The following is a 21726-nucleotide window of genomic DNA, read 5'->3' on the forward strand; positions in this document are numbered from 1 at the left end:
TGGGGTTAATTCTCACCCAACCAATATATTTTGAATTGCGCAGATTATTTTAGTTTTCTATATTTGCACGAAATAATCAGTGTTGAGGCTGCAGCCAGACCATGATCCCAAAAGGTATTAGGATGCAGGTTCTGTAAATGAACACCAGGAGCAAAGCCAGACTAGACAGATAACTTGACTAATGGCCACTACAATCGTGAACTGCATAGGCCAGAGGTTATTTCAAGTTCCTGGATAAATTACATGAGCTTTACATCTTGCTAAATACCCTGCTTCTCTCTTCTTTTACTGATTCACCGCTAACTATGTGGCAGACAAGCGACAGCCTCTTCTAGTGGCATCACGTCTATCATATTTTACCATGCAGACAAAATGTGTCTATATCCAAAAATATGGACAGTCCATGTGGCAACTGTCGTTATGATGGGACATGAAAAAAAACAAAATAAAATTTAATAAATAAATACATCTCTAGGAAAGTGATACTAAATCATAAGCACACATAGAGAAAGGATTAGATCCTCTCTATTCCACGGAGCTCAAGCTAGATTAAGTCCACCAAGTCAATCAAGCTGCATTAGTGTGAAATCAGTATAAGAACCATGACTAGTATAATGGCAAGTATTCCCTAAAAAGTTGCTCTAAAGAGACGGAGAGGGAAGTCATCTCATGTCAGCATTCTGTAATTTTTCAGGTGTGACTGATCAGAAGCACACACCTCTCTGCTGCCATCTTTCCCGCCTCAGAGACCCACCAGTAAAGCATGTGCAAAGAGGTTTCGGCTGTCTCTTCCTGTCTTCATTTTTTTTTTTTTTTTTTTTTTTCATTTAAAACCACGGAGCAGGCATATTTGTGAAGCTAGGAACATGTAAAGAAAGTGAATACAGCCCCAAGACAGCAGCTTCTCCCGTAGCTCAGGCTGCCCAGTGGGAGGAAGAGGAACGGGCTGTGCAGGGGAAGCAGGACTGCTCAGTGAGCAGAGAACTCTTTTATGGGGGACTGCCTGGCACCGCACAGCTCTCGAACACCTGGCTGCTGCAGATATGACCTGTCTTTCCTTCTTTCCCCTTTCTTTTCCACCCAGATGGGAGCTCTGAGCTGTCACTCGGGCCGGTACAGCAGTGTAATATTGGCCTTTAAAACACAGGCGGAGCAGAAAACCACAGCTCTTTTAATTTTCAGAGAAAGCTGTTAACAGGTCTCCCTCTCTCATGGAGGCATTGTAGCAAGTTCCTGGTTAAACTGGCATTGATATTTTCACTTAGATTTCCACATTAAAATAGGCACCACTACTTAGGGAAGTGTTGCGGTCAGGACTTACAGGGGAAGCTCCTAGACTTCTCATTCTGAAATACAGCTGGGTGGTCTTTGGGGTCAAGTTTTTAAATTCCATTTCTCCCTGTTCCCCCCAGTAGAAACCCCACGGAATTCCCAGACACAGAAATACAGAGGAAGATATGACAGAGAAAGTGAGAAGGAAATAAAAGAGTGCCTAGACAGGTGTGGTGTAGGCAGAGATGGGCTGAAAGAGTGAGCTTTGTGGTGCTGTTCAGAGGGGATGCGAATGGAGCACAGGTATATTGGCCAAGGCCAGAGAAAAGACCGCTGCAGTAATTAGGATAAAATGATAAAGGCAACCCAAGGGAAAATTTTAGATATATAGATATATAACAGACTGTCTATTCGGGGTATTTATGCAGAAAGAAGCTATGAAAATTAGCCTGCTTCTTGAGTTTTCAGAGTGTAGTCTGAGCTGAATATCTCTCAGATTGAGGGTCTGAGTGAAAGACAGAGATGCTCCCAATCCAGAAGGAATGTAGGTGCTCCGTATTAGACAGCGTGATGTCAAACCATCAGTAACGAAGCAGCCCAGAATGAGTTTGGACAAGAGAAAAGAGGTGAGCAAGCGTCTTGCATACAGACACGCCGGTGGGCTCCACAGGACGCTCAGGGGAGCCCGAGGCTGCATTAAGCAGCGGCTCACGGGATGATAGAAGCTGAAGGAGAACAGGACCGCAAGAAGACGTCATCATATTTCCTTGCCTTACGGTATCTTGCAGTATCATCTCGCTGCACGTGGTCATTTGCAACAATAATAGGAAAGAGGAGTTGCAGCCAGCACAAGAGGCAGCGGTGCAGGCAGTAGGTATTATTGCAGCACCCACGTAGCGTGGGGCTCGGCAGCAGTGTAGCTAGGGACAGTGGGGCTGGCCTGAGGAGCAAGAACTAAGATCAGGCTGAAAAAAATTCTCCGACTCGCCCAGATTATTTTTTTACAACATGTCCATATAAGCACAGAGGGCTTGGTGGGTGTGTTATCTCATACAGTGGAATTTTTTTTCACTGAGGAGTAAAAGCCATGAGCAAAAATCTACTTAGGTGTTTTTTACTGGAAATGCAGTGTACCAGCAAAATATATTTCCAGCTTCGCGAAGTTTTTGCTTTTAGTTTTCCCATCAGTGCTTTTGACTCCTAGCAATGTCTTCCATTTAAGTCGGTTTTGTTGCTTTTCTGAAGGGAAGTCACAGAAAACAGAGCTGTAAGGTGCTGCAAGAGGCCATCTAGATTTTGCCACCATAATAGCTAAGAGGAGAATTAACTTAAAATGTCTGCCAGTTTTAATTAATTAAAGAACCTTCAGTCTTATACCAGGTATGATATTATTTGGGAAAGGGCAACTTTTTCCAGGGGGAAAAAAAAAAAAAAAAAAGGAGAAATAGTCTGCAAGCATGACTCGAAATAGTGGAAAATCATATTTTAAAATTACAAGGATATTAAAAGATGTAATATTATTTCACAATGAATCATATTAAGCAATTCCTCCCTGCCCTCATATCCTACTTAATGCAGTGAAACTGTTCATGAAAAAGACTGAACTCTAAATGAAGGAAAGAAGAAGCAAGCTCTGGATATCTACCTGCTTACCTTTACTCTCAGGACTCATAAACTTCTCGTTTAAGTCTTTTCCAGAGCTTAAAAACAAACTGCTTACTCTTAATGTGATAATGCTATTAGCCTCCCTGTATGATTTCTCTTAACTTTTGCAGACATTTTTCCCCTCTCTTCCATTTCACTGTTATTTTGCTCCTCAATCTCCTCTTTTTTTTTTTTTGATTGCTATTTTTGGTTGCAGCTGTTGTAATGCCAGCTGGAATAGATGAGGCTGGTATTCCCTTTTGAAGACTGTGAAATTAGTATCTATTATAAGCTTTTCTACAGTCAGAATTGCAATTCCACCGGTTTTCTATCTTTGTGTCATCAGCTCCACCGTTCCTGAGAAATGGAGTAGACAAGGCAGGCGATCATTTCAGAGGAAAAGGAGGGAAGTAGCTGGGGAAACACCATTAATCCAAAGAAAAGGGCCAACCCCACCAGATTAATCTCCTTCTCTATGAAGAGCAGTGCAGGGTAATATCCTCAGGATGCTGGCAAGGAGACAGGCATCTGTATTTTGGACTAATGAAGTCCTTTAAGATCTGTGTGCTTGGAAGTATTCCTGGAGCTCTGTAGCTAAGCGTGGATCGGGGCAAACTAGTCATCATTCAGCAGAACGCGGCCGCCTGCCTCGCCAGCTCAGATGCAATAAGGCAGTTTTCCTAAGCAGATGTGTCTGAGACCTCAAGGGCATCAAAGCGTCTGAGATTCCTAACTGCTCTGACAAGCTGGCAGCAGATCTGTTTGGCACAGGGCGCGGCGAAGGCGATAGCGAGTTTTGGAGTTGTTTCTCTCTTCCCAACACCATCTTGCTCAATGTCTTTCAGTGAGATGCAAAAAGAAGAAAAGAAGAAAAAAAAAAAAAAAAAAAAAGGAAGGGGTCAGGCTGAGAAAAGAATGTGATAAAGAGCTGGTTGTGGCCTTCTGTACTGTTGTCACTTGACACAGCAGCTACCTAGAGGTAGTAAAACTATGGATAGATGAGTCTTGAGGGTGTCTGAAGTTAAGTGTCCCCTGGGCAGTGGACTAAATAAATAGCCACCACCACACTCTATGAGCTTGAGAGAACCCAGGCATCTGGGTGTATCACCCAAGCCAGCCCTGATGGGTTTGGGATTACAAATCTCAAATGCTCTTTCAGCACTGATAGTGTGCTTGCTTCTGTGAAATGAACGTATGTTTTCTTATCTAGTATCCACATACAGATGCTGATTTCGTGGATGGTCTCCCAGAGTAAAAAAAAAATGGCTTCAAGGGCGGCTCAAAGGCAGTCCTAAATGTCAAAATTCTACAATAGCAGACCAAAAAAAAAAAATGTATTTTTAAGTTATTGTCACAGCTGTGGCATAAAATTATAGGAAATCTTTATGTTGGAGTTTATCTGCATCATTTACTGTTTTCCATCAGCTTTGCTGATATTTTCTTCTCCACTGTTTCAGTCAATATGAGTCATGAGAAGAAAAGGACGTGTCTGGTACACAGGGACATGTACCTGAATCTGTGAGCTTGTCTCACATTGTGAACATATTTCTGTCTTTTCTTCCTTCACAACCTGAGTTGAACAAGTGTGCGTTAATCTTTTTTCATCTCATCTCACTCTTATGATAGAAAAAAAAAATGAAACACTGTAATTACTCATCATGATTAAATTTCTTTTTTGTACTGAAAATATGAACCATTAAGGAAAATTCTAAAAAACCTCCAAATTCCATTTTTGCAGGCCCCCTCAAAAAAAAAAAAAAAAAAAAAAAAAAAAAAAAAAAAAAAAGGGATTTTCAAAGCTTTCGGTTCCCATTATCCATTTCATTTTACTGTGTCAAAAAGGGAAAGAATTCTGTCTGTTCTCAGTCCATTCAATGCTATCAGGAATGAAAAATCATGTTCTGCTTCATCGTAGCATTCTAGCTCTTTAATACAGTCCGCACGGTGCAGTAGTACTCTTACAATTAAGCCATTGAAGGAAAAGGTATTGGGGGAAAAGTACAGGGGGACTGTAATATTTCCTTGCCATTAGCCCCAGACCTTCATCAGTGGTGAGACAGCACAAGAGGAAGGGAGGAGGAGCCTCCTGGAGGAGGCTAAAGAAGGAGCAGGAGCATGACCAACTATTCCAGCCACACCGTGAAGAAGGTCATGAGCTGACGAGCTGGTGCACACAGCTGGAGGGGTAAATTCCCTCCTTTCCCAAACACTATGTGCTTTCCTACCCCAGAAAAAGTCTAAGTGCTTCATTTGTACGATTTTCACTCACAGTGACAAATGCAAGAATCTGTAGTTAACATTCAAGAAACGTAAGGCAAAATCAAGAGAAATGGAAACATGCCAAGCTATCAGTTCCCTGACTTGTTTTCTCAGTCACTGTATTTAAATTCCACATAAACTCAAAGATCGTTTTGCAGTGTATGAAGACAAATATTTGTTGGTCAACAGATGACCCCTGCTGGTGTGCAAAATCAAAAAAATCTATGTCAACTGATGGATAAATTAAACCAAAAAACCACTTCCTATTTATTATTTTTTCCAGCCTCTTTTGTGCATATTTGCCTGTGGTTTGTACTTCACTTTGATTAATCACATCACTCCATCAAGACTGTATCTCTTCAGTCTGTTTACCAAAGGATTATATGTTGCCTTTCTTTCTTACACTTCTCTCTGTAATCGACCACAGGCTAGTCATTTATCAATAGCATCTTTTCATTTCTGCTCCATGTGTCCAAAAATTTCCCTCTGATCATTTTCAAACAAGTTCCTGGAGATCTTGTCTCATTGTCTGTTTATTTGGAATAGGTGATTGCAGCAACAGCTTCTGCTCTCAGTCCTTCTGCATAATCTGAGGTTTTATCGAATTCAGACTTTTATCAGTAATATTATTATTGGTATGCTTTTTTCTGTTTTCTCCTACTCATTTAACTTTGACCTAACTTAAACTTAGAACCAACTCTTAAAAGAGTTCACCCAAAATTCACATTATTTGGCCAGTATATTCAATATCTTCCTTTATCCATGATCCTTTCATCTTGTCAGCATCCTGGTTTGGGCTGGAATAGAGTTAATGTTTCTTTTTGGTAACAAAAACAGTGCTGTGGTTTGGATTCAGTATGGGATCTGGTATGAGAAGAATGCTGATAGCACGCTGATGTTTTCGGCTGCTGCTGAGATTTCAAGGACTCTCCAACTCCCCATGTCCTGCCCGTGCACAAGGGCACGGGAAGCTGGGAGGGAGCACGGCCACAGCACTGCACCCAAACTGGCCAGTGGAATATTCCATATCATGGAACATCGTGCTCACTGTATAGAGGAGGGGTGGGCGGGAAGGGGCTCCCTCTCTCCTGCTTTCAGGATTGCGATTGTGAGATCTTGGTATTTCGGGATCGCTGGCTGGGAACGGGCTGGGTGTTGGTCAGCGGGTGGGGAGCAATTGCATTGTGCATTGCCCGTTTATATTTTCTATTACTGTCATTGTTTTCATTTTATTACCATTATTAAACTGTTTCTATCTCAACCTGAGAGTGTCCCTTTACCCCTCCGATTCCCTCCCCCATTCCCGGGGGGGGGGGGGAGGGGGGGAGGGGGGTGGGTGAGCGGCTGCGGGGTGTTTGGCTGCCGACCAGGCTCAAACCACGACAGTCAGGAACAGTCCATCTGTTTTTCAATTGGTTTTATAATCAGAATTCTACATAGTTATACTGTTTCCTCTTGACGATTCACTCGGTTACCCCAGTCCTCTCACCAGCAAGGACGGGAACATGGGGAATGGGGCTGGGTGAGGCATTCACATCAATACGCTGATAAGACTACTTTCTAGTGCTAAACAAAGCTTCTTTATTTAACTTTACTATGTCAATCTAACAAGTTAGATTAGCTGTGCATCTGAAATCACAAAGCACATGGCATTTTTTTCTCCACGTGATGTTGCACACACTTTCATTTCTAGAACTTATGCGTTCCACATTGTGAATTCTTTGTGTTCTTCTTTGTGCTTTTTGTGAATTCTTCATCTTGTTCTTTGTGTTGTTCTTAGATAGCCAGGAAGGGACTTTCCTCATATGCATATTTAACTAGATTGTTCACGACAGACATTTCTGATGGAAGCCCAGTGGAGATGTGCGACGGTAGACTGTCATCTCTTTTGGTGGGAGGTTCCATGTTCAGCACTCAGCTACTGGGAAATTTCTGCCTGCGGCTTTCTCAACCCTCCTCTTACTGGTCAGCAGCTTGTGTGCCAGTTCAGCTGTCATCCCTAACAGAAGAATTTTTCAAAAAACACCCTTATTTGCCTCAAATAGCTACTAAAATCTTGTCACTTTGGATTACATTTTATCTTGCCTTCCAGCTTCTTGTTAAGTTTAAAGGTATGAGTTCCTTAGAGTAAACTTTGTCCAGCTTATATTATGCCCCAGAATTTTCATTTCTTCCTTTTCATTTCTTCTTTCCATTTCATTTAAGTGTTGCCGTGTTAGTCTCCAGCAACACTTCTGCCTTAGGGACCTTCACCTTAATCACATTCTGGTTGTATTAACTCTGTGGCTTAAATAGAAGTGTTTCTTCAGTCCTCTCCTCTGTCACGCAGAGTTATCTCAGTACATCCATTGCAAGATGTAGCCTTTTCTGAAGCTGAGATATTTTTCTATGTTTTTTTCATTAAAAAACCTAACATCTGAAGAAAATACAGAGGTCACATCCTCTCTGGAATAAAACTCCTTCTATGGACTTTAAATTAGATGCTGAAAGTGAGAATAAAAATGAAGCAAGCAAATAAATAATGTTATATTTGCATTTCTAGTGGGTGCTTCAGCTATAGGGGTTTTGCCTCGCTCAGTGTCTAGAATTCCACATTTATATGTCATCTTTATATTTATTTTTCGATGTTCAGAAAAAGTATGCTACAAAAAAGGCAAAAGTTTACCAGGTAATTAAGGCACTAGATAAAAATTCAGACATTTCACACTAAATTCCACTGGTGCTACAGGTTTTCTCTGTGACCTTGAGCAAATCACTTAATCTCTCTGTACTTCTGCTCCTCATTTATTTTTTAAAGGATGATAATACTTCTTCTGTCTCTGTATTTACATTGTAAACTCCTCTTACTCTGTGTTTTATATGATTTTTGCTGCAATGAGGATCTTATCTAAGAATTCTTATTATAGAGTTGCTTTTATCTGTGTAAAAAGCAATATATTCTGTATGTTATCCTGTATGATAGGTTATTCTGAGCTATGACCTGGCTGTATAAGGAGTAACTATTATTATTAGCACACCAGAAGCGTGTTAGAGACTCAGTCAGACTCAGAGCTTCAGTGGTGCATGGCTCTTTTATCAAGAGATGATGGGCTGGTTTTACAAAGTAAAATAAATGTGCTTGGGAATGACTATTCTACTGCCCTTGAGCTTTCTGGGACAAAAATTTAACAGGATGAGCAGGACAAAGAACCATTTGCAGGCTCTGTTTAACAGTCACCAGTCAAACCTTGTACTCACTACCCACTCTGCTTCTGTATATAGTTACATGCTTACAGTAATCTCTCCCAGCCTTGCTTGATGCAAATCCTAAGGCTGGAAAAGAAGAAAGTGAGCTGCAAAAGGAGCTCTGCTAGTAGGAAAACTTAAGAAACTTGACATCAAAAGTTGTTCAAAGTAAGTCCAGTCAAAATTCAGAAGAAAAGCACTTCCTGTTGAAACTTCTCCATAACACATTAAACATTCATTGGTTGAGGGAGTGAGACTATGGATGAGTAGTTCAGGTGACTCCAGTTTATGTTTTTGCGTGAAGAGGATCAAGTTGGTGATTAAAGCATTCATTTGGTAGGTAGATGTTATGGCTTTACATCCCCTGACCCCAGTGAGAAGATCTGAAAACCCAGGATTGGTACAGAGTGAAGAACCACGTCACCTTTGGCTATGCTCTGAAAGGAGGAGCTGATCTTTCATCTCAGTTCTCGTAAGAAGGCATTAGGCAGGCAGCTCTCAGTCTCCTAAACAGGTCTTGAGTCCTGTCCTGGGTTGAGTGAGTGGTGGAGTTTTTTGGTGGCAGGGGAGGGGGCTATCGGGGCGGCCCCCTGGGAGAAGCTTCTCGAAGCTCCCCCAGCTCCACGTCAGCTCCACTTCTGCACCAAAACTGAGCCCATCAGCTGCGCCTCTGCGATAACGTATTTAAGAAGGGACGTGGTGACAGGCAGTGGGACTGGTGAGGAGGAGTTGTTGCAGCTGCATGAACACCAAGGTCAGTGGAGGAACGGAGGAAGAAAGGAGGGGGGAGGTGTGCCGGAGCAGAGACCCCCCTGTATCCTGTGGGGAGACGGCAGGGCGGCCCCCCCCTGCCACCCATGGAGATCTGCGGTGGAGCAGACATTGATTTATGGCCTGTGGCTTCTGCTCATATGATCAAGGTTCTGTGCCCGAAGAAGGCCGGGGTCTCATGGGAAAAGGCAGCCCCACTGCTGTAATTCAGCGCTAGGAGGATTGCAGCATGCGGGGGAGTCCCACGCCGGAGCAGCTCGGGAAGGGCTGCAGCCGTGGGAGGGAATCCAGTCGGAGGGAGTTAGTGACCCATGACGGAGCAGTGTGGGGAACGCTGCGGCCCATGGGAGGGATTCAAGTCAGAGAAAGTTTGTGGAGGACTGTCTCCTGTGAGAGGGGGACCACGATGGAGCAGGGGGGAACAAGTTTTGGACAATCCCTTCACCGAAGATGAAGGAAGTGGCAGCACTGACTGCACCCCCCATTCCCTGCCCCTGCGCCACTGGGGGAGGAGGTAGAGATATCGGGAGCAGAGCTGAGCCCGGGAAGGAGGGAGGGGTGGGGGGAAGGTGTTCTCAAGATGTGGCAATGCTTCTCACTGTCCTACTCTGTTATGTGTTGTTAGTGTCTGTAATACATATATGTTCTTTTTTTCTTCCCCTAACGAGTCTGCCTTTTGCTCGTGATCATAAAAGGGGGATTTTCCCCCATCCCAGTCCTATCTTGAACCCCAAGCCTGGCTCTCTGTCCCTTCTCATTGCCGGAGGGGAAGGGAGAGAGAGGTGTTGCATTGTGGTTGGCTGCCAATCAGGCCTAAACCACGACAAGTCCCAAACACAAACCTGATGCCTAGGGAAGAGTCGGGCTAAAGACAAACGGTTCTACTTGGCACTTCCTAGGGACCTCCTTGTTATTTTGGTTGAATCTCCTTGACACGAGGTCACATCTTTTGACTCCTACCTGCCTCGCGTTGAAAATATTTGAATCAAAACTCATCTGTGGGCTTTAGACGGTCTCTGGAGAACATAAGAAAAGGAAATCTGAGTCTATGCTTCGGTGTGGCTGAATTCTGGCATGCTCAGTTCGAGGATGCCAGTGTGTGTCCCATCAGGTCTTGAGGTGACAGCCAAGGCTGGAGTCAGGCAGATGAGGTGCTTAAAATGTTCTCCACAGAACAGCTGAAGCTGATGACCAGCACAGGGAGAGCTGATAGGATGCACTGGTATTAAAAACTCATTGCTGTGCCTACCTCAGATAAATGCTTCTCAGGTCTGACATCATGGGCTTGCTGGCACGGATCAGGAAATGCACTGGTTTCAATTTCTCTCCAGATTACACTCTAACAATAATAGAGACACAGTAAATGTGCCCCCATACACTGTGTGCAAGGGACCCGCAAGACTAACTCCTGGTTACTGTTGCCTCACTTGGCAGCAGAGCATTTAAATCTCTGTTGAAATCTAGCTCAGGCTGATTCTGAAGGGCTTAAACTCTAAACATATTTCCCTAACAAAAGATCCTATCCCAATACAAGCCTCTATACAGTCAAGACCCACGGGTGTGGCTATCAGACAGCCCAAATGGTGGGTGTACCTGAATTGTGACTTCCAGAATTGCCACCCTATCACAGATACATTGCCCGGTGTTACCATGTGTGACAGAAAAATGGTAGCAAAAGAAAAAGTTTTAACTATTTATTTTGCAGTTTGAATAGATTTTGCAAGTCTGGCTTAATCACTTGCAACAACTGATTAAACATCGCCCTGCATATTGCTTTCTGATGAGTGTTTTATATGTTCTTGTCTCTGCAGACTGAAGAAGTCCTGAAGATTGATGGAGGGCCATGCTATTCAAACAGCAGGCGTTGCTGAGACAGAAGCTCTTTGTGCTAGGCAGCCTTGCTATTGGAAGTCTCCTATATCTAGTTGCCAGAGTTGGGAGCTTGGATAGGTAAGTCATTAAGTAGCCTAATTATAAATGGGCTAAGATTGCCTGAGTTTTTGTTTCAAGGGTCTGATTTGTTTTTGGTTTTTTTTTTTTTTTTAATTTTATTTTAGTGTCTATTCTTGTATAGAAAGAAAGAAAGAAAGACTGTATTCTAGTGGTGGTTTTCATTGCTCTTTCCTCCCCTTTGGAGAAGAGAGCAAGAAAATAGAGTCATGGGTCACCCCTGTCGGAGTATTTCCATCTGTCCATTTGTATTCTAAGCACATTGACACTTGTTTTCAGGGAAGAAATAAAACAGCATCCAGTAAAAATGTCATTACAGTAGCTCATTTTTGTCTGTGTGCATCTGTGTGTTGACCTCTAGTTTCAGCAAAACAGTTATGATGTATTTATATACCATCGCCTCTAAATTTATGAGCAAGCAATTAATGTGCTACAGGGGTAGTTAAAATTAAGTATGAGCCTGCAGAGTAGCTTGTCAAGTTTTGAATACTATTTCACTTGAAAGGTTGCTTCAGGGTTTGAGAATTTTAGCTATGTTAATTAGCCAGTATTTTCTGGAGCTGAATGTGCTAAATAAGTGGGTTTTCTCTGCAAGTAATTTCCTGGAGAGCAGTGGAAAATCCAGCTGAGGAAATCAAAGAGTATTTGGCACTTTTGTCTGGGCTGAGTTTTCACTGGTTATTAACAGTGCAACAGTAGCAACAGTAGTGCTAGCTGCACTGCCACTGCTACTTCTGTCACCTTCAAAATAGCCTGGGACTGTGCTGGTAAGTGTTACACAAAAACAGGATATAAACAAAAAAAATAAAATAGGTGTTTCAAAAGAATGAGTGAAACAAGACTTCAAGGCTTCCAGAAGCTGGTAGGCAACTTGCCAGTGCTAATGCTCTATTACTGTCCTTCTCTTAAATGATGGAAAATATTATTTGAATTCAAAATGGTGACGCAACACGGTGTGAATATGCCGTGTGTGGAAAGAAAATTGAAAACAGAGCTACCTAGTGTCCATTGCTAAGTAATGTTGAGCTTCCTCTGAGGTGACTGGGTGCCTTCTTCAGCTGCTTAAATCCACCCCAGAAGAAGAGGGAGACTGTGTGCTCATCTAGGACTGAGTCCGTTGCAAATTAAGCCCCAGAATTTATATCTTCTTTCCCCTGGTGGTCAAAGCATCTCTGACGCTTCAGAGGTGAAAACTTCACGGAGACTAATGTGATTCTGTGAAAGGAGGCAGAAATCCTTACTGGTCCCTGCAAAAGTATATTTTATGCTCAGAGGCATGAAATCTAATTAACCTTATGCTATTATCTACGCTTGCACATCTACAGAATTTACTGATGGCTATAAAATTATCTCGCCACAGTATTTGACTCACTGACCTCCTGCGGCAGTGAATTCCACCTGTTTCATATATAATGGTGCCAATGGCAGTAAAATTCAGTTTCATTCTTTTGCATTACCCAGTGTGAAAAATACCACACTGCTAAAAAGCGGTTCTTTACCTGGACTTGTTATGAAAGAAGAGAAAGAATCACTAGAAAGGATGAGACGCAGGTGAATTTACTGGAGATAATCTTCTGCCTCAGCACTAGGGCACGATCCAAACTTGTTGAATCTGGCAGTAAAAGGACACTGAGTGGATTCAGTAGACTTTGGAATAACTAATCGTTCAGGAAGAAATCCAGATTAATTCATACTTAATTTCTGTTTATCTAATTCGAATAAGAGAGCTGGGGATGGCCCACGTTTAATAGCCTCAGATTAGGCTCTTCAACGGGAATGTTTTGAGTTTTCTTGGGCCCAAAGAGAAATTACCACTAGCTTGTCTGATTTCATAATCAGCTAAACTGAGCACGCCACTCCAGGGGAGGCCACCTTCCTTCAGATCCTGAGTGCACGGAGTCGCTTCACACGTGGAAGCTCAAGCAGACTCTGTGCCTGGCAATTTTGAGAAGATCTGGATCAGTCCTTGAGTTGCCTGACTCCCTCACTGGCAGTACCGGGAGCTGCCGCGTTTGATTTCCATGCTCTGAACTGCTCCTGCTGGAACCAGGGTTAGAATCGTTTGCCACCGTGACACCTCCATTGGAAGGAGATTAGCAAGAATTCTGGATTAGGAGGGACACCACTTCTCATTAAGATTTCCCAGCCTTATTTTAGCTGTTTCGAAATTTGACACAAATACAGTTGCCTGAGATGAATTGTCTTACGATGGGTTTTCTCAAGAAGAGTATTTGTGGAGATTTACTGTAGCAGTTTGAGAAATTACCTGTTTTGGGACAGCAATTTCAGTGATATAATAAATGTCATATACTCTTTCTTTGGAAAGGACTGTTTTTTTAATGGAAAAAATGACTCGGAGAATCAAAAATATTAACATGTTGCAATATAACAGTAAATAGTTACATCTGGGCATTCAACAACCAACATCTGACAGCCTGCTTAATACCACCACTGCCAAGATCTTTTAAAAGATACATTTTATTGTTTAGAGAGGAGAAGAAAGGGGAAAGAGTAAAAAAACTGAAATGTAAAGTGTTGAGGAAGGACTTTTAACAACATCCAATCTTTTCCCTTAGGCTAGAGGATATCTTGAGTATTTATTTACTTTTAAAGGAAACCACCCTGTTTGACAAGCTGTTGTGTTACACTGAAGGCAGTGCTAACTGTCTTTTTGAGCAAAAGAGATAAAATTAGTTGAAATGGGTCTGGAATTGCTGTTGTGGAATCCTCTTTGCTTGAAAACAAATAACAAATACACAGAAGGAGAGGGAAGAGAAGAACAGAGATAGCAACTGCAGCTTCTGTTTCCTATGTTTTTAATTGCCACCTCAATGCTGCAGGGACTGTTTTACCATCCACGCCACAGTCTGAGCAAAGTGTACCACTAAGTCAAGACATTGATTTCAGCTTGGGTTTTTTTATTTGGGTTGTTTTTTTTTGTTTTTTGTTTTTTGTTTTTTGTTTTTGTTTTTTTATTATTATTATTTTTTTTTGTTTGGTTGGTTTGTTTTGTTTGTTTTGTTTTGTTTTGTTGTTTTTGTTTTTTTTTTTTTAATTGGCAGGTTTGCATCAGCATTTCAATGATTCAGTCTTTGCCACCAAGTCAGGCTCTTATTTGGTTGATGGCAGAGAGCACGGGAAAAGAAGATACTAGAACCTTAAGAAAAGAAACAACGACAGGAACTCACTTCTCATCACACCTTCTAATTAGTCTGAAGGACCTAGCTAGAGTTCATGTGAGCCCAGCAATGTCATCTGGGTTGTTTCTTCAGCTCTGTCTGGACAGGCTATATCTCTCAGCATCTGGATAATCAAGGAAAGAGCTAGCGGGTCAGCCAGGAGGATCAAACTTGCTTTGTCCCAACCATCCATTGTCCTAGCATCAGTGTCAAATTAGAGACCCCAACAAGCAGTGATGGATGGAAAAGCCATAAAGAAATAAATAATTCTGTCCTGAAAGCAGGGGTTGAATAATATACAGTAAATGAGTGAGGGGCCACATGCTGAGAAACCAGAATAAATACTGAATACCTAAACAGCTATTAATGAGCATTGCCCATCTGGTATACTGGCTAAGGCAGGGGTCCTGTGAAAAATAATAGCATGTGGCCGTGTAATTTAAGAAATGTATCATAATATATATGCACAGCGAGCTCATATTAAAATTGCCTAGGCAACCTTTGTTCTTACATATCCTTAGTTTTGGAGAGCATGGCTCCACGAAATTGTGAATGATATTTTTCTGTAGGGCTTTGGAAGCTCTCTCTGCACACGAATTTCATCTTCAGTGCAATATTGTCCTGTATAATGACCAAAGCGCTGATTTGGGAGTGGAGGTGAGGGCTTATTCAAGGTTCTGCAGTAGCAAGATTTTAACATTTTTCTCATCGAATCTTTTCTTGTATTCAGTGACATCAAATACAAGAAGGAAGCATTAGAAAAGTGGAAAATAGGTGGAATAATTGCAGGTGAATATAAAGCAATAGTCAAAAATGCAGGGACAAAAGAAGGAGCAGTAAGGCACAGAATAAGGTTCACTGGGAGAATACCTAACTGATGATAAGAAAATCATTGAAGTGATGATGCAATAAATGCATTTTTAAAAACTTTTCTTGCCATTCTTTCTGTGCCTTGCTAATCATGTCTGATTCAGAACCTTGGTCTCTCTGATTCTGATTTGCAGGGAAAACACCAGGCATCTTCTAAAGAGGAGGGTAAATATTGAAAGGCAATGCCTAGAAAGCTGGTTTTCATCCCTTTTGCTTCTCTTCAGTAAAAAGGTCAACTCTGGATCAGCAGCTAACGAAGTCAACACAATGGGAAGCACAGGAAGTAATTCAGGCTAGAATAAGAGAGAAAAGTGTTGAAAAGAGATGACTTAAATGAAGTGGATTTTCAGATCAAAAGAACAAAATAAAAGTCATCTTAGAACACTTTAAAAATTGCCAAAGCAATCACAAAGTAATGAGGAATGTGGGAGGTGAGGCAAGGTTCAGGAAGCCCTGAGAACAGTAATCACAGTGCCTATGCCTGCAAAGAGCAGAAGGGTGGAGTTAGGAGTTACTCAGCAAAATCGCAGCGAAATATCAAAATCAATAACCAGACAATTTGCAAACAATTGCACCACTGGCAGAATAAAATAACGCTTGAAAGATGGGCACACCATATTACATTGAAAAAGGTTTCCAAGAGCGTGGTGGCCTTACACAAAAAACTTGCCTTGAGAGATACCCTCTTTTTACACGTAACTCTTATTTTGCTTGCAGACTGCAGCCCCTCTGTCCCATCGACGGCCGGTTTGGACCCCGCGGCCAGGACGAGATCCCGCTGCGAGCTCTGCAGTTCAAGCGAGGGCTGCTCCACGAGTTCCGGAAGGGCAATGCCACCAAGGAACAAATACGACTGCACAATCTGGTCCAGCAGCTTCCCAAGGCCATTATCATTGGGGTGCGGAAAGGAGGCACCCGAGCACTACTGGAGATGCTGAACCTTCACCCCGCCGTGGTCAAAGCTTCTCAAGAGATTCACTTCTTCGACAATGATGAGAACTATGCCAAGGGGATTGAGTGGTACCGGAAAAAAATGCCTTTTTCTTACCCTCATCAAATAACAATTGAGAAAAGCCCCGCGTATTTTATCACTGAGGAAGTACCTGAAAGGATTTACAAAATGAACTCATCTATCAAATTATTGATCATTGTCAGGGAACCTACCACAAGAGCTATTTCTGATTACACTCAGGTGCTGGAAGGTAAGGAAAGAAAGAACAAAACTTACTACAAATTTGAGAAGCTGGCTATCGACCCGAATACCTGCGAAGTGAACACTAAGTACAAGGCAGTGAGAACCAGCATCTACACAAAACATCTGGAGAGATGGTTAAAATACTTCCCCATCGAGCAGTTTCATATTGTGGACGGAGACCGGCTCATCACAGAACCACTGCCAGAGCTCCAGCTGGTCGAGAAGTTCCTAAATCTTCCTCCGAGGATAAGTCAGTACAATTTATACTTCAATGCCACCAGAGGGTTTTACTGCTTGCGATTTAACATTGTCTTTAACAAGTGCCTGGCGGGTAGCAAGGGACGCATCCATCCAGAGGTGGACACCTCTGTCATTACCAAATTGCGCAAGTTCTTTCACCCTTTCAATCAAAAATTTTACCAGATCACTGGGAGGACATTTAAGTGGCCCTAAACTAAACTTCATACAATACTTTCTGTTGCACCTGAGACATGCAATAAATGTCTCTGCTAAAATATGCACTTTTCATAGACATGGCTAAGTAACTTTTTTCATGCATACGTGTACATATGCAGTGTGTGACCAAATATACAGTGGGTTCAATTTTTTCTACAGAGTAGTAACTAACATAAATTTACTGTCAGCATAGTTGCATCTTTTCAGATATAATAATAACGGGAAAGGAGGTATTTAGGAAAATAAAGTCAGACAAGGTTAAAAGGGTCAGTGTTCCTCTCACTTAGTGAAGTGTTTATGTGACATACTTATTGATCTAAGCAAAACGTTAGTTTATGCCACAAAAATTCACGTCAAAAGTCTGCGAAGCTGTGAGAAAGCGTAATCTTCAGGCTATATTTGGTATCTATACTGCTAAAGGAATACTGACACTTTAAACACAGTGCTGAATTTTTACAATGAGAGTGGATAGTACTATTTTCTTATTATTTGAAATTAATATCTTATCTCATACAAACTACATTGTTTCAGAGTTCCTGTGGTGAGTTTGCACTATTGTTTTATTGTATGGACCATAGTGTCACTTGTAGCATGTCAATCATGTGTCAAAAAAGGTCAAAATTTTTTGTTCTATGCTTGTGTGTCAACAAAGCTAAACATCATGTACATAGTGTACAATGTTTGTAAATACTGGTTTCACACTAAGTAATTCTATTTTGTAAACTGAATATGGCTATTTAATTTATTGTGAAAATTAAATTTATTGTGGTATTTAAAAATGGAATGGATTAAAATTACCTATATGTGCAATGGCTTTTCACCTTTGCTTGATATACGTCAGTGTGGTCACTAAGCCCAGACAGATCATGAGCATGTGCGTGAGAGAGAGCCGCACATGTAAACCTGGTTTCTAGACAGTTGAGAAAACTGATACATGAAGTGTAGCTGAGTTTATTAAAAAACTCATCCATCTGAGAATCTGGTGTAATGCACACCTTAAAGAACATTATTGCTGTTCTGTTGCAGCACTTTGCTGTAATTAATTCAGTTGCAGTAGCCCGTGAGGCTAAAGAATGAATGTAAAAGCTTACTATAACGAGGCATATCAAAAAAAGTAGAGATGCCATTAAAACCAAAATAACAGACAGACAAACAAGATTAGAAGGAGAGTTACATAGATTTCATCACCAAAAGCTGGTGATGTTTCAGAAGTCAAAGAAAACTTTTGTGATACCTCTACTTTTATCTGGCAACATATGCACCTGCTCCAAACAACAACCCGCAGTGTTTTTATTACTGGTATAAACATATAGCTCATGTTTCCTTTCAGTGAGTGACAAGAAATTAGCTGAGGAAATTAGTATTTTCATGCTTTATGCTTTGCATGGCTCTTAAAGATTCATAAGCAAAAGAATAACGGCAATTGAAAAATGTCTTCTGAAGTAAGGAAAAAAGGAAAGAAAGAAAACAAACAAACAAACAAAAAAACACAAACAAACAAACAAACAAAAACAAAACAAAACAAAAAAACAACCAAACAACTTTAAAACCAACATCTAAAGATTGATGGGGACATGGATTTTGGAAGGTATCCAGAACATCTGAATATTCTGAGCTATGGTAGCAAAGTAGCTCAGATTATAATAAAATCAAGTTTTCCCTATGGGCTGTTTATCTTGTTCAGTGATTTGGAAGCATCATTTTTCTAAAGAAGTGATTTTTAAGACTTTTGTAAGAGATTGCTGCTTGTCTTGTTGTATCTTTAATCACATGTGCTAGCACTGTGAGCAATGTGCCCTTTCTTCGTGCTGCTTTGGAGCCTTGCCAGCAGAACACGGTAGAGCATATGTGAAATCTTCCGCAATAGCTACGATACTCCTCCCTGTTTTCCTGTCTGAGAGCCATTTATCCTGCCCACGTCCAGACACAAAGGCTGAGACATTTAACTCACCTAATAGTGCTCAACAAGGAGATTTTATCCAGTTCAACATTTTCACAATCTTGAGGTGAGCAGACAGATTCCAGATGGCTTCGGGCAATACTTACTGGCTTCATACAGTCCTGGCTACAAAATGCAACTAAAAGCTGAGATGTATTTTCAATGAAAGGGACGAGTTAGGCCAAAGTTACCTCTAAGCATGAAATATGCATTTGAAATGAATATCTCTCTGCATTGATCAGAAAAATCACAGAGACTGTGATCTAACAGGCACGACTACGCACATTCCTGTTAAAGTCAGCTGGCTCAACTCCAGCTTATCGTTTGCAATTTTGGAGACACATGGATAAATTTAGGCGATATCTTAGACAAATCTAGTTCAAAACCCACAGAGGAATAGTCAGGAATAGCAGGGGAGGAAAGAGGGTTCAGAGGCTTGGAACTGTATTAAGAAGCCTAAAAGAGCAGGAGACGGATTCACTGTCACTGAACCTTCAGTGCACGTCCTCGAGCCTTTTTGACATTAGCTAGCGAAGAGAAAATTTCAAAACTGGTTCTTAATAAATACATAGGTCCAACACACCACCCAAAGCACACTCTGGGGATTTTGCTGCAGTATCCATAACTGGTTTGAGAAGTTCTGACCTTATGGTATTTACCTCTTCAGGAGCAATTTGTGAATAATTCATTTCAGCCTCTTTGCTTTGCTTCCCAAATCCTGAGTGAATCATTTCTATTCAGATTGATCATGAGCGCTCAGACTGGGAAGAGCGCTCATAGCTCGAGTTTATGATTGCAGTGTGATGCACAGCTATATGAAGTTGCAGCTGTTAACTTATGGCATTCAAGTTCTCTAAAGACATTGCATCTTTCATGTTTTCTGTACCATAAAATTGCAGGCTTCACAGCTCTGATAAATGTTTGGATTAAAACCGCTAATATTTCTGTGCATTTTTATCGAATTGTCCCAGCTGTTATTTAAACTACATAGAAAAACAATTTGCAGCGTAAAAGAATATCAGAGATGAATTTCAAATTGTATTTTCAGAAATCAGTATATAGGTAGATAAAGCATTGTCATTTGGAGATCAGTGATTAATTTACCATTAACCCATTATACCGCCTTTTCTTAAGGAAAGCAGGATAAACATGATAAAAATGTATTTTGACTACTTTAATATGTTGTTTTTTTTTTTTTTTTTCAATGATGGCAAAGAGTACAAGAGAGACATTTTTAGCCACATATTTCAATATACTAGTCCAAGATTTTTAAGAGGCAATGGGCAAAACCAGAAACACAGGAGGTACTGTCTGAACATCAGGAAAAACTTTTTTACTCAGGCTAAGTAAGCGCTGGCAATGGTATTCAAAAGCCATCTGGACACACGGCCCTGGGCAACTGGCTCTGGGTGTCCCTGCTTGATCGGGGGGTTGGACCCCCACTTGCCACCTCAACCATTCTGTGAAGATCTCCCTCTACCATGAACGTTTTTCTTAACTATTGCTCATCAGTTCAGTGCTACACAGACCTCGGGGAAGGTCCAAGCCTGGTGTCACAAGCCAGCCCAATCACTGTTCAAACCCAAGCTGTGGAAGCACTACTGTGCATGTGTTTACTCCCTGGCTAGCTGACCTGACCAATATTGGGAGCCTGTGCAATTTATTGGAACCCTCTGATTGGAGATGATAAGGAAATAACTTAGATAAATCTTTCTTTTTCGTGTCCTGGATGATCTCAAGAGTGATGCTGAGTGACAGAGGCTGTAGTAATACAAGGTCCATAGCAGGTCAACCTCCAGAAAAGAGAATTTAGTGAAGCTCTTTTCAAGAAGCTCACTGTGAGTAATGTCTCTTGCATGGCATTCTCCACAGCAAGACACTGAGGCATACCCATAAACTTAAGCCAACAAAGACGTTAACATTTGTTTCATAGATATATATTATTTAAATTCTCTGCAGATCCAAATTATATTAGCAGCTACTTATACTGGACATATGCCTTAGAGATATATCCAGAATGTGTGGACTGCTGAGTAAACGCAAAAGATTCATGTCTGAATACACATGGTAAAGATTTAATTTATATTGCTTGTCTGTTTTGATTTGAATTATATATAAACCCAAAGTGTAGATCATAATTTGAAGAAAACAAAAGCAAAACTTCAATCAACCCACAAGCACATGACAACAAAGTTTTGGAGAAACTTCCTTTCCCTGTCCTCCATATAGGCTCCCTGATACTAATGAGACTTGTTGAAATCATGATTTGGCAAGCTAGATCTATTTTACTCTGAGCAATCAAATGTTAGCAATAGTGAGAGATTAAAGCTCCCACAAAGTTACTGAGAGCTGGTTTGTGTGAAGATTTCAAATGATGCTTTCATAGCAGATGAGACTTTATTACTTAAACACTTCTGCACCTGTCCAAGGTGGTAAGCTCAGTAATTTCATGACTTTTAGAATTTTCTGAATTCCACAATTCAGTTTCCAGGCATTTTCAGTTTGGTGGAATAAATTTATTGTTAAGCCGGGATACCTAAATCCCACGCTGAAGCTACTGCACCCAGTTATTTTGCAGACATGATTTCACACATGCAACTGATTTATCTCCCATGAGGTAGGGTTGAGTATTTCAGCAAAAGGTGTCTGCATGCAGTTTAACTGATGTATCTCACTGAAGTTTCAGCAGTGCCAGAGACTGTTCCAGCAATAAGCTATCACTGAAATGAATTATCTGCATCTTTAGAGAAGGCCAAAGATAGATCCAACACTGGAAGGGATTTTTAATACCCACTTGAAAAAAGTTGAAGGCCTAGCTTCTCTGAAGGCAGCTAATTTTGGAGCAAGGATCATGCAGAAGCATCATTTGCTAGTGACAGTCTAACAAATCACTGCTGCTGGTTTTGGTACAATGACTGAGAAGCCTGCAGCAACCAGGAAGTTCATGAATGACCTTTCATGATGAA

The 21726-nt window shown here is 41.2% G+C and overlaps 1 protein-coding gene across 7 annotated transcripts in view; it reads left to right on the forward strand.

The window, feature by feature from the left end:
- The window catches only part of HS3ST5 (heparan sulfate-glucosamine 3-sulfotransferase 5), a 208244-nt gene extending 190613 nt beyond the window's left edge, over positions 1-17631 (forward strand). For all 7 annotated transcript variants that reach the window (XM_042795756.1, XM_042795758.1, XM_042795755.1 and 4 more), the window contains 2 exons: positions 10983-11121; positions 15888-17631. In XM_042795756.1, the coding sequence (XP_042651690.1) occupies positions 11015-11121; positions 15888-16818 (1038 nt within the window). In that variant the 5' untranslated portion in view covers positions 10983-11014 and the 3' untranslated portion in view covers positions 16819-17631. The remainder of the gene's footprint in view (positions 1-10982; positions 11122-15887) is intronic.
- The last annotated feature ends 4095 nt before the right edge of the window (positions 17632-21726 follow it).

This window comes from Tyto alba, unplaced genomic scaffold (assembly GCF_018691265.1).
Source record: "Tyto alba isolate M040663 unplaced genomic scaffold, T.alba_DEE_v4.0 Super-Scaffold_22, whole genome shotgun sequence".
NCBI lineage: Eukaryota > Metazoa > Chordata > Aves > Strigiformes > Tytonidae > Tyto > Tyto alba.